The sequence below is a fragment of the Rhinatrema bivittatum genome, chromosome 8 (genome assembly GCF_901001135.1).
Source record: "Rhinatrema bivittatum chromosome 8, aRhiBiv1.1, whole genome shotgun sequence".
NCBI lineage: Eukaryota > Metazoa > Chordata > Amphibia > Gymnophiona > Rhinatrematidae > Rhinatrema > Rhinatrema bivittatum.
The window spans coordinates 192,268,754-192,285,878 of NC_042622.1; the positions used below are offsets into that span (position 1 = coordinate 192,268,754).

The following is a 17,125-nucleotide window of genomic DNA, read 5'->3' on the forward strand; positions in this document are numbered from 1 at the left end:
CTGACACACGATGACTCCCGCGCAGGCACCCGGATGACTCCAGTCGGCGTGCTCTCTTCTCCTCCCCCCCCGCGGCCCGGAAGAGGAAGTGGTGAGCATCGGGTGCCTGCGCGGAAGAAGAGACCACGCTAGTGTGGTCTCTTCTTCCCGCGCAGGCACCCGATGCTCACCACTTCCTCTTCCGGGCCGCGGGGGGGGGGGGGGGGGGAGGAGAAGAAGAGCACGCCGGTGCCGCTGACTCCAGCTGTCCTGCCGCGTTCCGCCCGGGCTGACAGCATTTTAAGCCCGGGCGGCGGAGGACCGGGGAGCAGCTGGGTCAGCGGGGAACCACGAAGTATGGCGACACTTGTCTGCGAGCCAGATGCAGCCCTCAAAAGAGCCATATCTGGCTCACGAGCCATGGGTTCCCGACCCCTGCTCTAGAAGGAGCCCCTTGGCCATGCTCTGTTGCTGCAGTGGTTGGGGGGATGTGTAGCTGTGTGCCCCAGAGATTTACTTCAGTGCATGATTGTGTTCCAGACCTGTGAATTTTTTTCAGACTAAATGCTCAGGGCCCCCACATTTGCTAACACAGTTTTCAGTTAAAGCGCCTCCCTGCTATAGGGTGCTCATAAGGACTGGACAAACTGCAGACAGTGCACAATTTTCAATCCTATTAAATTTCACATCTTGCTACAGATTTCCTTTTAATGATAATTTCCTTGATTCTCTGAAAAGTTGCTGGATCTAAGAAAAAGCAAAAAATTGTAATGAGGATGCCTGAGGACCCATTTTAATTTGTTTATTAAAGAACTGAAAAAAAATGTAAATGCATTGAGCTACACTGCAAGATTTACACTCGTTACCTCTCATACTTTAAAAAATGTGTGAGAAGACTGCCTCTGAAAGAGAGAGGATCATATACAGGGACAACTTTTAGGGTGTGATCCATCCCTGTCCTCTCACAACTGTCCGTCTCCCCCCCCCCCCCCCCCATTAGCTCCCTCCCCTCTTTCAGGTCCTCTCTCCCTCTTCCAGACTTTCCCTCTCAGGCTCCTGTCTCTTCTCCCAGACTTCTCTCACAGGCAGAATCCTCTTTCATAGCGCCCTATCCCTCTGCTTTCTCTCGCCCTCTATCCCTCTCCACGGACGGCAGAGTGAACCAGATCTGAAAGAGGAACGTAAGCGGCAGGAACAGACTAGAAGCAGGAGGCATGTCTCTCCCACCCAGCTGCTTCATTCTCCTGCTGCAGCCCTTTGGTCAGGCTTTCCCTCCGCCTGCCAATAGGCTGTAAGAGGAGGCATAAGCAATAGCAAAGGAGACAGTCTCTTTCTGCTTGCCATTCCTCATGTGGTACAGCACAGAACTCTCAGCTCCCCAGGCTCAGCAGGAGTGCAGGAGACGAGATCCAGAGGCCGAAGTCTCCCACCAATGCAGGGGACTTAGCAGGCGTGACCATGCATATTCATGAGATATCCTTACATGCAGTGCTTTCTTTCTGGGGAAAAAAAAAAAAGAGTGCCGATACTCACATGCAGGATGCATGGTTTATTTTGAGGGACCACAGGGCAAATCAAGTAAGGGGAGGAAAAAGGTGCCAGTGCTCAGTACTGGCAAGTACCCCCTGGGAAAAAAAAGTCCTGCTTGCATGCATGTTTGCCTAATAATGAGATTAATTACCATATTCTTGTTGCCTTGAAAACCCATCCTGTTCGGGCAGAGAGGGACCCAGGGGATCTAGGGAAGCCGGAAACTCACAGCTATTCTCATTTTCTAGCCTTCTCAACTGAGCTCCAACTATCCTATGCAGAATTAATATAAACACATAAGAAAGAAGAGAGATCAAGGTTAGATTTTGGCCTGGCAATTTCCTCCTGTTACTTTATACTTCCAGCTGAGGTGGAACCAGGACTGGGAATTGCCACCTTTGCAATTACTCAGCGATTCCCCCCACCACCACCACCAAATCAACATACCTATTTTGGTTATTACAGTGATGGACCACAGGCCATACACCAGGGCTCCTTCTGGAAGCCTGTAATCGTGCAACCTGAACCAGGCCACCAGGTGTCACCCTTAGTGACACCTGGTGGCCTGGTTAGTCAATGACCAGGGCTCCTTCTGGAAGCCTGTAATCGTGCAACCTGAATCAGGCCACCAGATGTCACCCTTAGTCAATGACCAGGGCTCCTTCTGGAAGCCTGTAATCGTGCAACCTGAACCAGGCCACCAGGTGTCACCCTTAGTCAATGACCAGGCTCCTTCTGGAATCCTGTAATCGTGCAACCTGAACCAGGCCACCAGGTGTCACCCTTAGTCAATGACCAGGGCTCCTTCTGGAAGCCTGTAATCGTGCAACCTGAACCAGGCCACCAGGTGTCACCCTTAGTCAATGACCAGGGCTCTCTCGTCCCCGGGGTGGAGTGGGAGGAAGGGGAGGGCTGCGAACGTTGCCCCTTTCAGCATCCACGGCCCCAACGGACCTGGGGAGTGTGAAGCGGTAACCTTCACATGTGCGCCAACCCACCATTAGTTTTTACTTTGGCATTTCCAATACTGTAAAACAATATTCACTTTTTTTTTTAAATGGCATTGTTGCCACAAGCAAGACTTTTAAGAATGCAAATCTATCATGCTCTTCTGTTTTGTCCTGAAGCTTAACGTCTGAGATCTTTGCTCTGGTATCTAGCAATCCGTAATGTCCCTGTCTTATTAGGTATACTTATATTTAACAGTATATACACACACACACTCTTCCACTGAAAGCCAGTCTTCGGTGTTTAATCTTTTATTGATGATATGATTAAATCAATAAACCTCACAGCAGGATGACGCACTTTTTAAACCAGCACAGTTTGTGTTGGGACTGTATCAGCAATACAGCATGAATTTTTCATCAGGAAGGCCTCAGGTTTTCACAAAACATAATTATGTGCCATTCCAGGAACTCAGGGACGTGGAGGAGGTAGCAAAAACTTTGTTGCTCCATCTACCATTATGAAATATTCTGAAATATTTAGCCACCGCCTTTGGTATTTCATCAGCACTAACATGAGCATTGTTTAATCAGGTTGCAACACCACAGGCAGCCGGGCATTGTCATGAGATAACTGTCCTTGCCATCAGTTGTCACAAACTGAGAAAGGAAGGCATCGATCCCCTTCCCAGGACACTGTCCCGTACTGGAAAAAAAAGTTTGTCTGTTTTTTTTTTAATTCTTATTTATCAATTTTTAATTTTACAAAACATCAATTTTGCAAATACAGAAAAGAGCAGATAGTATGGAAAGGAAAAACACCCATAATCTTATATATATTAGAACATACAAAAAATAATATTTAGCTTCCATCCATCTTATTTGTAAATCAATATACAGTAAACTTTACACAAGTTTCTGAGATCCGATATTATAGAGAGATTATTAAGAAATACATTTCTAACAATAAGGTCGGCAACTAACAACCACTTCTCTTTACATATTAGTGGGAGTAGATGTGAGAGGGATTTTATTTGTAAGAAAACTTTTTAATTGCTGAAAAGTGAAAAATATATTGACCTCAGCTCCCTTTTTTAAAATACATTTACTGGGAAACTTTAATTTAAAAGTATACCCTAAAGTAATAGCTTGTTGGCGAAGGGTCAAAAATTCCCTACGCCTTTCCTGGGTGATAGGAGACAAATCAGGAAATATTTTAACATTCTCATTATAGAAAACAGTAGGAAACTTCCTAAAGTAATTTTTCATTATTAATTGCACATCCAACAATGATATCAATGAGACTAACAACGTAGCCCTATCAATTACTTCTGTAGCTGAGTTTTCCAAAAATTCAGAAAAATTCTCTTGAATATTTACTCTATTTACTGTCGAAATTACTTTAGGCAAAAAGAAACATTTATTTATAGCAGGTAAATTTTCTTCCTCAAAACAAAGAACTTCCTTCATAAATCCCTTTAAAGAAATGTATGGGTTTTCACCCAGAACTCGAGGAAAATTTAATATTCTTATGTTTAAATGTCTAGAGGCATTTTCTAATGCTTCCACTCTCCTTGCAATAAGTTGATTGTCTTTAACCACTGCAGCCTTAAACTTAAGATTTTCTTGCTCCTTTTCCTCCAGTTTCACAACTTTCTTTGAAACTTGATCAAATGTTTTCTGCAATTCAAACGAATTTTTGGAGCCTTGAGATGCCAGCAACTCCACTTTTTCGCTCAGTTGGTTAACTGCAGCTGCCACCCCCACCATCAATTCCCACAAAGCAACCATAGTCACAGTCTCAGGGCGGTCTGGGATTTTCAGGGGTTTTAAAGTTGGGGCAGTTTCTTGTGGTAAAGGCAGGAAAATATCCACAGGACTTACCTCAACAGCCCCTTCTCCCTGTCCGCACTTAGATGTTTCCGCGTTGAGACTCACTTCTCCTGGTGCGACCAAATTAGTTAAAAGAGCTTGAAAAGCTGTGGTCAGTGTTGGCGACTCTACCTACGACCTGGAAGGAGTTGGAACACCAGCCTCGTTCCTTGTTTTGGTGCTGTTCTTAGTTCTGGGCTCAGGCTAGTCTCCTCCGGAACGGGATCCTCTCTCTGCAAGCCCGGCTCCAAGGGCTCCTCGACTCCTGGAACTTCTGTGGTTGTGGAGGTAAGGAACCAGGTAATCTCCTGTTGAAGTACCGATAATGGTGGGGGTGTCAAGGGGTAAACCCTGACTTTACCCTTCCTCTTAAGTGGCATATTAGAAGATTTAAGGCAATTTTTTCACGAGGAAAAACAGGAGCACCTCAGCACCAGCTCCTAGCGTGCCGCCATCTTGGATCTGTCCTAGTTGTTAAGTCATTTTTTAAAACAGTTGGAATATTTGAGAAAAGAAATTGTTTAAAGCATTCCATTGGCAGCGAGTTATTTAGCAGGCCCCTGCAGTTGGCAACCATTTGTTGAGTCTTGTCATTGATCAGCTAGCACCAATGTTCCATTTTCCCATGATAAGTATAGACACTCATCTGAAACATGTCAAGTAGGGCTATATGACAGTGTTAGTTTATATGGCTTTTATTAATTTAAAATCTTTCTTAGCACCAATTATGAATCCTGTGGCATTTGTAAGAGGATATTCTCTTCTTCTGACCTTATGACCTTGGGCAACTCACTTTGCCCATATCCTTGGGTACAAAACTCATCCCTTATTTATCTTGCACATTTCAGATCACACCTATCATGATTACCAAGAACACCTATAACAAAGTCTTGAAATATTTAAATCCAGCACATGAAGAGACATTTTCATGGTTTTAATACTGTAGATTGAAACCATGTTATCTTTGATCCCTGGTTCGAAATCCCTAATGGAGGTTCATCATGTGATACATATGTAAGGATTTCCAATAAAAAAAAAAACCCCAGAGCAAAAACTCGATTTGCAAAATGTATTTGCACAAATATTTTATTTTTGGGTTATACATATGTAAGGTTCATGCAGTTTGCTAGAACGTTTCATCCCACAGTATGGATGCCAGTGGTTTATAGTGTTAATTAAATATAAAAAACATCTTGTAAAGGATAACAGGACTATTCTGATAGGACTACCAATGAGGAAACTATTTCTTTTATTTTAATTAAACTAAACAGACTTAAGACAGCTATATTGTGTACTTGTAGAATAAGATTCCACAAGCATCCCTGTAACTTAATTACAGAGCTGTAGTTACCACTTTGGTCTTGGATAGAATGTCTCAGTATCATCAACTTATTTCAGCAAACTGGTTCCCAAAGGTCTCTGTAATTCAGTTATAAGGAAGTTCGGGGAACACATACCTAAGAAACAGTATTTTCAGAAAGCTAGAACAGGATCTAAGCTATGACTGCTTTGCTTAACTTTAGATTATTGGAGATAGAATACCTACGGTTCTTGCATTCTACCCTTATGGAAGTCTATATTGTATTAAGAGCAAATCATATTGGAGTTACACTTTAGTGCAGGGCAGCCATCTTTATTGTAAATATGGTGCTGGCAAGCATGGTCGATTGCCTTAATGTACTACCCTGGGCTAAAATAATGTAAAATATTATGCTCAAGATTCCGATGGGCAATCACATTCTGCAGTCAATGACTCATTTCTTTACCCTGCAGATTTGTACTTATTTTACAATATGGAATAGGTAGACTGTACCAGGGAAAGAGGAGATAGGTCTATTCTTATTCTTGCATACTTTGTCAAAACTATAGCTGATGTAGTCTGGAACATCCTGTCCTTCTTAAGCAGTCCCTCAGCTTAAACAGCATGAAGCAATATGGTTGAAAATCTTATTTGATGGCTTCTTGAACTGTGAATTCCATTTTTATGTGCAATGGGAATTTCATAACATACTGATAGAGGAAAAACTTGTAATGAAAAACTGCTGGGCAGCCAAGGTTATTTTAATGAATTCATCACTCTAGTCTTTTCATCTGCTTCACAACCTGTGTAAATAAAAAGTATTAATCAAAATTATATAAGAGCAGATGTGATATAAACAGATGCGCATAGTCTTTATGAAACATGCAGTATACACTTTGTCTCTACTATACACTTTACCTGTCTGAAATACAAAAAAAAACAAAACACTTTTGTTCTTGCTTAATATTCATGAAGCATATGTATTCACACTAGGTTCTACTCTCCTTGACACTTTTGATAATGCTGTGCATTATTGTTAAAGAGTATGTATTATTGAAAGATACTTTATGGTCTATTTACAATAGAGATATGCATGGCGATAAGAAAGGTGCAAAATATGGTGCCTACTTGAGTTTGACATTCATGCACCATACCTGGCCACTCAAAGACAGTTTGATTATTTTACAGTATTGCATTAATGTTCTCACAGATACCTCAAAACAAATATTTTGATCCAAAAAATGCAACAAGAGATATTGTCTGTACTCCATATATAATGAATGTCTATTCTGGGAGATATTTCCATGGCAGTGCCAGTTTTGCCTCATGAAGATATCCATTTTATTAAGAACGGTTTAATATTATTGCATTCAGTGAGCAGAGTTAATTGATTTTCCCAGGATGTGTTCCAAACACCCAATTTATCTCTCTCACTAACATCCCACTTCAGTGACTTCAACTGTACTTTAAGTAATTGGTTATATATATTGTTCAGTTTTAGCCATCTATTGCACTGAAAAATTGGAACATTTCAGCAGTTTTCGTATTCCCACTGTGCTACAGATTCAAATTTGCTGATAAATGACCCTCTAAAATAGTGGAAGCTACACCAACCCTGGTTGGTTCCATATGGTGTGCAAATCATCTCTCAGCAACTTTTCTGTAAAAATAAGTAAATAAACTTTTCTTTCTTTATTTTATTTTTTTTTGCTTAATGTAGATTCATCTTCTGTACTTACCAGCATAAGATCCATGTGCCCTCCTTATTCAGAGGAAGAATAGATTTGGTCCATGGTAACAAAGTAATTGGATATCAGTTGTCTCTAGTTGGCTCCATCTTCTAAAATAATCTTGGTCTTATGTCCCTGAATGCTGTTGGTCTGTTTTGCCCTAGGTGTGGCTGTGTGGTGGAAGCATGGAGGTTCTGCCTTGTTCCAGAGTCGCGCATATCGAACGCAAGAAGAAGCCTTACAACAACAACATTGGCTTCTACACAAAGAGGAATGCTTTACGCGTTGCTGAGGTCTGGATGGATGATTACAAATCGCATGTTTATATTGCTTGGAACTTGCCACTCGAGGTACAGTATCCTCGGTCATAAACTAAAGCATTCATGATCAGACCGACTGACTATGTCCACGTTCTCTCGTGTAGTTTGCCTTCACGTTGTTCAATAGCAATGAAAGAATTCATTGCACTATAGCACTGGACAGCTCTTTTTCTAAAACAAAGATTATAAAGACCCAGTCACAGGAATGATTAATATAATTTGACAGGTTTTTTTGTACTGAGAACATTTAATTGTCCTGATGCTACATGCATTTATAAGCAGAAGAATCTACCGGATGGACATAGCAGAAATAGGTGCACAGATGTCTGTAATCCATCTAACTATTGACAACTTTTTCCACTTGCCCTTTGGTGGGTACCCAAAATAAAAAGAATACCAACTCATTTTTTTTTAGAGTAGTCCATTATATAATAGTTTGTTTTAGTCCACTCATGAAGGCCTCAAATTCTGTCAGCAGATACATTATAGTGGAGATAAATTAAAAGCATATTTACATTCCTCCTGTCTTTTGACTATCTCTGCTGTACAACTACAGTATGCCAAATCATCTCCAGAGGCGTTGCTTGTTTACCGTACCCCTTGGTTCACAGTAGCACATTAAACGCTCATGCCAGTAAAGCGCAGGGGAAAACTCCCATTAGGAGATCATTATAGGCCTTCCAATGTCAAATTGCTTCTCCAGCTGTGCTTAATGAACACTGCAGAAGACTGGGATATAAACTAAAAAAGCAACTACCTGTACAACACAGCAGCGTGTAATGGCGGCATTTATGTACAGATATTTTCTTGCCTCAATTACATTTTTGTTTTACACAACCTCCCATGCAAACGAAATGTGAAATGGTTGCAGTCAGCTTTAAAGAATATCCTTTAATGTGTGTGCATGGATGTGCATTTCCCCAGCTGTTCTGTTTGACTGCAACAGTTGATGATATTCCACCGACACCATTTCAATCCTGAAGTTCTCTTGCAATCATTAATACGCCTACACATCCCATGAGGAATTGTGAAAAAATGTGCCTTTTGGATCCAGTATCCAAAATATTTCATCAAGTCCTTTTTCCTTTATTACCAAAAAAGAGCTGCCATGGCTTGTCAGATGTGAAAAGTTTTTGTGTGCAGTGCAGTTGTATGTGGGTTAAGTGTTAGCCTAGTACTGTAATAGGCAGACAAAGGCAGAAAATGTAGGCCTGCAGCTAGCAGCAGGATCCTTCACTGTCTTACTGGACAGGTTCAGAGTTAATTCAGTAACTATTTATTAACACAGACTGATACTGTAAAGTGTGCTCAGTTGAGCACACTGTTTTACCCGCAGGTGGACCTGCATTTGACATGCGTCCACCACTCCTTATACAGTAAGGGGTTTAGAGCATCAAAAACATGCGTCCAACCCCCCCCACCCCCCAAACTAATAGTGCTCATCACATGCAAATGCATGTTGATGAGGCAATTAGTCATTCGCCCGGGATACTGAAATAAAAATGTGCGGCTGATCCGAAAGCCTTTCTAAAGCCATTTTAAAGGCCAGACTCTCAAATGTGATCACATATTTGGTCGCCCCACCCTCTTGAGACAGCCCTGTGATGAAACATGGTTCATGTTGGGGATCGGGGGTTTGCACTTTTGCTTACATAAACTGCCAACCTTAAGATTCCATTTTTCCACTATGATGTGACACTTTCTGCGCACTTTTGAATAAATCCCTTTCTTGAATTGAACCTTTGTCCAGTGGATGTTCATTTACTGCGACACCCCCTAACTTATATATATTTGGGTGTTTGCCCTGCTCTGTATTGCAGTTGTGTCAGTATTGTACCACATAGAGTTGATGAGCCATTATGTGGGCATTGAGCATCGAACTCTGGAAGATCTTCTTCCTGAAATTGTGCAACAACTTGAGGTCCTTAACCAGGAGGTGGGGGTTGGAAAAACAATTTGGGTCTTTTCAGCTTGTTTTAAAGCTGACTCCACTACCACTGACAGAAGACTGTAGAACTCTGTATTTAAGGTCCAATTTCCTGACTACCAAAAGGGCAGCAGGCCGGGTTTTCCTACATTCTCATTTGTAAATCCCAAAGGATCTGATGGATGGGATCACTGCTGTTTCAGAAGGTATTTCTATAATCCAAAGTAGTCCAAATATTTTGGTATGGGAATCTTTTGAATTGGAATTTGGTCAGGAGTGGAACACCTATTCCAAATAAACCATTTGGAGCTATGAGGCATTCGATATGCATTAAAGAGTTTTCTCCCATCTCCTTCAGGGAAAGAGAATTCTGATCCAAACTGACAACTGATTGGCAATGTTCTACATGAACAAATAAGGAGGCACAGGTCCTGGCCCCTCTGTCAGGAATCTATAGAAAGCTCTCAGAAAACTTTCCTCCAAGCAACTTACTTCTCAGGATCCCCAACATACTATTGGATCACCTCAGCAGGGTTTTTGTCCCCATGAATGATCCCTGGACCAAGGTGTGACAAACAGGCTATTTGACGCTTGGGATTGCCATTCATTGACCTGTTCATGTCAGAAACATTTGCTCCATTATTTAGAGCATGTTCAGATCTGCTTGGTTGCTTTTTTGCTCGAATGGGTTGCAGATCTGCGGTATGCCTTTCCTCCGATTCTGTTGGTGACAACAACATGCAGAAAGACTGAGCATGCCTTATCGCAACTGCTCCAATTTGTCCAGGCAAATGTGGTTCTCTTACCTCATCAAGTTGTCACTCTGCCCACTGACTGCCAACTCCCCCTCCTGGATCCAATCCAGCTCTACTAACTCAAGAGGAGGATCATTTATGTAATCCAAGCCTCCCCTCCCTCAATTTAATGGCATGGATGTTGAGTTCCTCATTGTAACTATCTAAGGAAGTTGAGAACATTATGATTTCAACCAAGAAGCCATATTCAGTTATAAATAGAAGCATTTTTCATCTTAGTGTCAGGCAGGCTCCCTGAATCCGTTCACCTGTTCTCTATAAGATCTGCTTCAGTATTTGTTCTCCCTCTCCTATTTTGGGCCTCAGGACATCATTGGTCAAAGTGCATCTCAATGTCATTACTGCTTACTGCCCTCAAGTAGATGAAAAGCCAATCTTCATCCATCCTATGGTATCAAAATTCATGAAGAGTATGTGGCGTACAAGACCTCCAGATCTCAATATCATCTTAACACAACTGATGAAGCCTCCCTACGAGCCAGCTATTAGAGTCTTCTTCCTTAACGTTTCTTACCTGGAAAGTGGTATTCAAAGTCACCATTACTTAAGCTAAAAGAGTCGGCAAGCTTTAAGCATTGGTTCATTATTCCCCACACTACAGTTTTTCCACAACAGGATGGTCCTCCACATGCACCCCACGTTTCTGCATTAAATTTGAATCAAGCCATTGTTCTGCACTCATTCTTTCCAAAGGAAGAAGGCCCTCCATTTGCTATACTGCAAAAGGCCTATTATCTGATGAGATTTCAACCATGGCTAGCAGACAGTATTACACATTGCTAAGCTGTGGCTGGCCTCCATATCACAGACTTTGGCTCATCAAGTAAGAGCCATGGCTACTTCAGTGGCTCACCTAACAGCCATATCCATTGAAGACATCTGCAGAGTGGCAACCTGGTTGTCACTTCACACCGTCACATCTCATTATGGTCTGGACAATCCCTCAAGAAGCAGCAGTAACTTTGGGCAAGCAGTTTTGTGCAGTAGTCCACTTGCTAAGAAGGCAGTCCAGGTTGCTTTTTCAGTAAGTGTTCTGCCATGCATCCGGAATCGCAGGAATACTCCGACAAGGGTCAAAGAGCAAAATAGGCCACTATAAGTTCCATGACCACCCATATCCCCTCAAGGCCCGATTATGCCTTATCTAGACAGCACACTTGTTTTGAAAGACTCCCTTGTTGATGCATTAGTTCTTTAGCTCATGCATTACTCATATTTATGCCCAGCAACATTGTTCACTGTTACCTGTATATCCCAATTTAGCTCACCATCTACTCCTAGCTATTTTATACATTTATGCACGTTATTTGACGAGTTATTGTTGTCTATTTAATATTTAATATTTATGTTCTCATGTTCAGAAAATCTGTTTATTGTAACTTATGTTTTTATTGTAACTGATGTTTATGTTCTTATGTTCAGAAAATCTGTTTATTGTAACGCCTTAACCGCAACAGTTTTGTTTTATGGAAACCGACCTGATTTGATATTTGTATCGAGAATGTCGGTATATAAAAATCCTAAATAAATAAATGCATCCCTCAGCTTGGGACTCCCCATATGTCGTAGCTAATTCAGCTCTACTTGTCAATGGAAAAAGTAAGTTTGCTTACTGTAAAGGGGTTCTCTTTAGACAGCAGGATGAATTAGCTATGTTTAATACCTGCCCACCTCTCTGGAGAACTGACTACCCAGTTAAATCTAAGTTCTACAGTCGACTGATGGGTTAATGAGGCAGCATGCACACAGGAACTCCCACATGTCCTCAGTAGTAAAACTTTACTGAGCTAGAGAAATGGATCAAGTTGGCACTGTTGTATGAGATTGCTTTTTCTGGATAAATTTTTACCTGAACCATTTTTGTTTTCTTTATATTTTTCTGATAACATTTTTCTCAGAGGAATTTAATTATGAATAATGTTTTCAAAAGAATTTTTAATGTTTTTATGGGCTAAATGATTATAGAAACTATTAATTCTTAACTAATCAGTCTATTTTGGCTGATACCCCCAGTTTTCTCAGATCTACTTCTTGTTACCTGCCATTTTTGGACTATACAATTGGTTGATATTGTTGGCAGGTGTTTTAGTCTCCTTTTTTGGTATGCATCATATGGTGTGACATTAAATATCATATTGAGTAAAATGGAAGCTATTGTTCTCATAGGGAACAGCTACAGCTGGACATGGTAAGTAACATTATTCCAGAGCAGCCACGTCTCAAAATACAGTGAAATATTTTGTTTGGGTTTTTTTAATTGGCTACCTGGGAATCCAAATTAGAGCAAACAACTTGTTATCATTTAGGTCCCAGAGGCACAGGGAGATCAAGTAACTTGCTCTAGGTTACTGAGTCAGGAGCAGAGGGGAGACTTGAACTCGTGTCCCATAATTTCTCATGAATTATAGTTCAGTGCTTTAACCACAAGAATGATCCGCCTCCCTGAATCGGTTTGCATGTATACATGTTTAACGTATATTAATGCTATATTGTAGAAAATGTTTAAGTATAGCTTCTAATTGTAAAGTAAACTAACACTATATAAATGTTTTGATAGTTTAGTACACATTTTGCCAAAAAAAAAATGCAACTTTAAACTACAGAAAGACAATTTTTAAATAATGCAATGATTACTCAAGTTTATTGCGTTGTTTTTAACAGAACCCAGGCATCGATATCGGTGATGTCTCTGAAAGGAAATCACTAAGGAAAAATTTGAAGTGTAAAAATTTTCAGTGGTATCTGGACCATGTGTACCCGGAGATGAGGAGGTACAACAACACCATCGCATACGGGGAGGTAATTCAAGTTTCAAAAAAATATGTTCTTGGATTAAACTTTAGGCAGTAAAGAAACTGTGTAAGTAGTCATAAATTTTGTTTTTTGAAAGGGATGTTTTCATGCAGCAATTTCCGCACATGGACATGAAATAACTGACTTAGATTTGTATTTTGAAAAGGGGGAAGAAGATAGGGGACAGGGTTGACTATTAATAGTATTTAATTAAAAAAAGGATCACCATGGGAAATGGTCTTTTTCCAAAAATGTTTCTCATGCAACCTGCTGCTCTCCTCCTGGGGTTCTGTACCTCATGGCCTCTCTGTTGAATGGCATACTCCTTAGCATAATCTACGTCAGTTCACGTGCCAAAGTAAGACCCGGGAAAGTGGCAAGGAAAACTACGAGTGAGCAGTGTCTCTACACTTCTTCTGTTCCTCTAATGTAAAGGAGAGAGTTCAGCATTGCCAGGAATTACTCGAGAAAGAAAGTTATTCCTTCACACCAACAAGACCCCCACTCCTTACCAGTGCTCATCTCTCACTGGTCTTCCTTCCAAAGACGAGTCCACCAGTTTCTTCAGGTGATCTGTATTCAAGGCGCAAGATATTTATTAATCCCGAGCTAGAGAAGTTTAATACTTGATGCAGCTTATTCTAAAGACCATTCTCACAAGGGGAGAGGGAGGGAATTTTGCAGACAATCCTGATAAAATAAAACTGCACAGCTCACCTTTTTTTCCCCTCTCCTTCAGGCTTTGGGTGAAAGTTAGACAGACTAAATGTATCCCCGAACCCGGGGTGGGTCTCCTCCTCTGTTCCTCTCTCACTGGGACAGGCCAGGGATTGAACTTTCCTGTTCCAAGTCGAGCTTTGCCTCCTCCATCTGCTTTCTCAGCTCTTTTTTTTTTTTTATGGAAGAGCAACTCCCTCTCCCCTGGGGATTTACTTAAGGTTTAATTTCTCTTCTAAGCCAAAGTAAAAAAAAAAAAAAATCAGGTTGAGGCTCCCTTTCTCCTTGAGAGTTTCCACTCTAACCTCCACTTTGTACGTCAGTTAAACTTCAGCTTTTCCTCTGTATAGTTCCTCGCGTCCACTGTCTCACTCAGAGAAAGCATAGAATCCAACCCTTGTAGCCCCTCCTTCTGCTAGATGCATCTGCACTCACTCTACTGGTGGAACCCCAAAACAGCACATTCTCTAAGAAACAACAGAGGATGACTAAATGGTCGGTTTTCCCAGCAGAGAAATGTAAATAGTGGAGGTGCCAGTTCTGTGGATGCTGTGGTAGTTGAGCACCCCCAATATTGGCTCCTGCACGCCCGTGGATTGAGAGCTAAGAGCTCCATGCTGCAGGGCCACAGGGGAGGGCAGGAAGGAAGTGCCTCTGCCTCCCCCTGGAGCCCATTGGATGGCTGCGGAATGTCTGGCCAATGGGCTGCAGGGGGCCCAGAGAGCAGCAGCAGAATAGGACAGACAGGCTTCTTAGCTTTAGTCTTGTCTTAAGGAGCAGTGGCAATGGGGAGAGCTGCTGATAGAGGTACTGGGAAAGGGAAAAAGGGACTGAGAGAGGGAGAGAGAAACCGAAAGCCCTGCTTGGAGAGGAGGAGAGGGAATGCTCGCTGGGAGATGGGGAGATTGGTTGTAAAAGGTGACTGGGAGGGAGAATATTGCTGTGAGGGTCTGGGAAAGGACCTGAAACAAGGAATTCTGACTAGGAGAGGAAGGGCTGACAGAGAAGCTGAGGGAGAGGAGCTGACACAGGGCTTAGAGAAAGGGGCACAAGCTGGAAGAGATAACATGTGGTGTAATAAGAAGAGGAATTGGGGGTGAGGAATTGGGGTTACACCAAGAGAATGAAGAGGGAGAGAGAGGTGAAGAGAACCTGGGAAACGAGCTGTGTAGGAGGTAAACTAAGAGAAGGGTTGTGAGAAGAGATGGGATTATAGGGTAGAGAAGAGGCATGAAGAGGTGAGAGCTGTGGAGAGACAGACAGCTGATAGAAAGAGAAATACACATGGAGAAAAATAACAGAAATGACAAAGAGATAAGGAAGACCATAACATACATTTGAAAAGAAAAGAAATATGAAGCCAGAGAGGAGACTAAGAGAAAGTCAAGAGCAAGCACAGACAGAGGATAGAGTCAAGGTTGTAAATTTCTGTTTTAGCTGGGATGGGTCAAGGGTGAGGGGGGGTAGGTGGTATCTGCTCTTTTCTTCCAGCCCTACAGTCATAGGGGTAGATAAGGAATTTTACTGGAACAGATTCTGGTGGCATGTGATGCTCCCCCCCCCCCGCCCCCGGAAGTGCCTGCATTTATTGAGAGAGGCTGTAGTCAGGGATTGAATTGAGGGAGAATGGAGGGCAGATATGTCTGGGGTTTTCAAGCTGAGGGCGGGAGGCACTACGTGGAGCTCTGGCCCTGGAACTGGGCGATGTCATCTACAGACCTGCGACTGGCTCTGGGCTGGAACCCTGTGAGTGCCGGGAGAAGTGCCGCAGGGGATGGGGAGGTAGGAGCAGTTCCAGGAAAAAAAAAAGAGAGAGACGTGGTTGTATTCCAGAGAGCCCAAAACTGTGAAGTGATCCCAGCCTGTGGAAGAGGGGGAAATCACAAATTTGAGAGGTGAGCTGAATCTACCAATGAAGGGAGGCCTAACACGCTGAGAAAAGGGTGAGGGTTGGGGAGCAATGAAGGAAGGGCTGAACTAAGCCTGCAGAGGGGTGGAGCTCGCCAAGAAGAGTGAGGAGGAACCTGCTGGGGAGTGGAGGGAAGGGAAGAGGAAGTGGGAAGGGAGCAAACATGGGCAGGCTCACGGGGGAAATGGGAAGCAGAGCAGGCTAAGGGGATGTAGAGAGAGAAGCAGGCAGAGGGGTGTGAAGCCCCCAGCCCCCAAATATAACAGCTAAAGTATGTCCATGCAGCTGGAGGAGAATTTTAAAAAAGTGCAGAGGGAATAAGGAGAGGAGGGGGAAAGAGGATAAAATGGGGAGAGGAGGAAGAAATGAAGAGAGTATGAGAGACAAGGGAGGTTGAGAGAGAGAGTGGTGGGGACAGACTATGGTGTGGATGGGCTGAGGGTGGGTGAGGAGACTGGTGGGTGGGGAGGAGCTGGGGTTGGAGGGAAACATGACTGGTGGGACTTGAGTGCTTCCCTAGTCCTTGTTTCGACCCACATAATCCTTCCCCATGTCGATATTACCTACTTCTCCCTGGACATGTAAATACAGGCCAGTCAGTCACACTCATAACCCATCAGGTTTTGTTTTTTTCTTTTCTTTTTTCACGGAGAGAGTGCTGAAATTTGAGTTCAGCTCCCCCAATCATTTTCCGAACTTAGCGCCTATGAAACTAGGGCTGTTTTATCCATAGGGAAAATGGGGCACTTGGGCACGGCCTACAGCCTTAGAGGGGTCCAGCTTGATCCCAAAAAAAAACATTAACAAGAAAGAATAAAAAAAAAAAGTAAAGAAGAGAAGATAAAACAAGAAAGCTAACTAACATGCCATATTATCTTCTTTAGGTTTTAATAAGGATTGGCTGACTCCATGATTCATAAATTGTGCAAATATTTTATAAGGCAAGGAGTGGGAAGGGGCCCATCCTAGTGAGGTTTGCCCAGCATCCTCCTAGAGACTTAAAACAGCCCTGCCAGGATCGCTGAGGGTTTATTTATTTCTTTATGTAACCCCAACTCCGGGTGCAGGTTGCTTCCCGATGAGGCCATAAAAATATTTGTAGTTCTCATGGGGACAGGAACCTTCCCAGGCTTGCTCAATCACTGATTCTTCCTGCCAGGGCCTGGGTTCCTAGTCGAATGGGGAGTGGAGGTGACTCCCGGGGGCCCCATGTGCTAAGGGTGACTTCCTCGACTCCTTGTATTATTTCCCTGGAACAACCAATGTACGTCTGTCCCACAGTGTGC

The 17,125-nt window shown here is 42.6% G+C and overlaps 1 protein-coding gene across 3 annotated transcripts in view; it reads left to right on the forward strand.

Annotated features, from left to right (window-relative positions):
* GALNT17 (polypeptide N-acetylgalactosaminyltransferase 17) overlaps positions 1–17,125 on the forward strand; it is a 564,093-nt gene that overhangs the window by 515,339 nt on the left and 31,629 nt on the right. For all 3 annotated transcript variants that reach the window (XM_029612687.1, XM_029612688.1, XM_029612689.1), the window contains 2 exons: positions 7,523–7,708; positions 13,082–13,219. In XM_029612687.1, the coding sequence (XP_029468547.1) occupies positions 7,523–7,708; positions 13,082–13,219 (324 nt within the window). The remainder of the gene's footprint in view (positions 1–7,522; positions 7,709–13,081; positions 13,220–17,125) is intronic.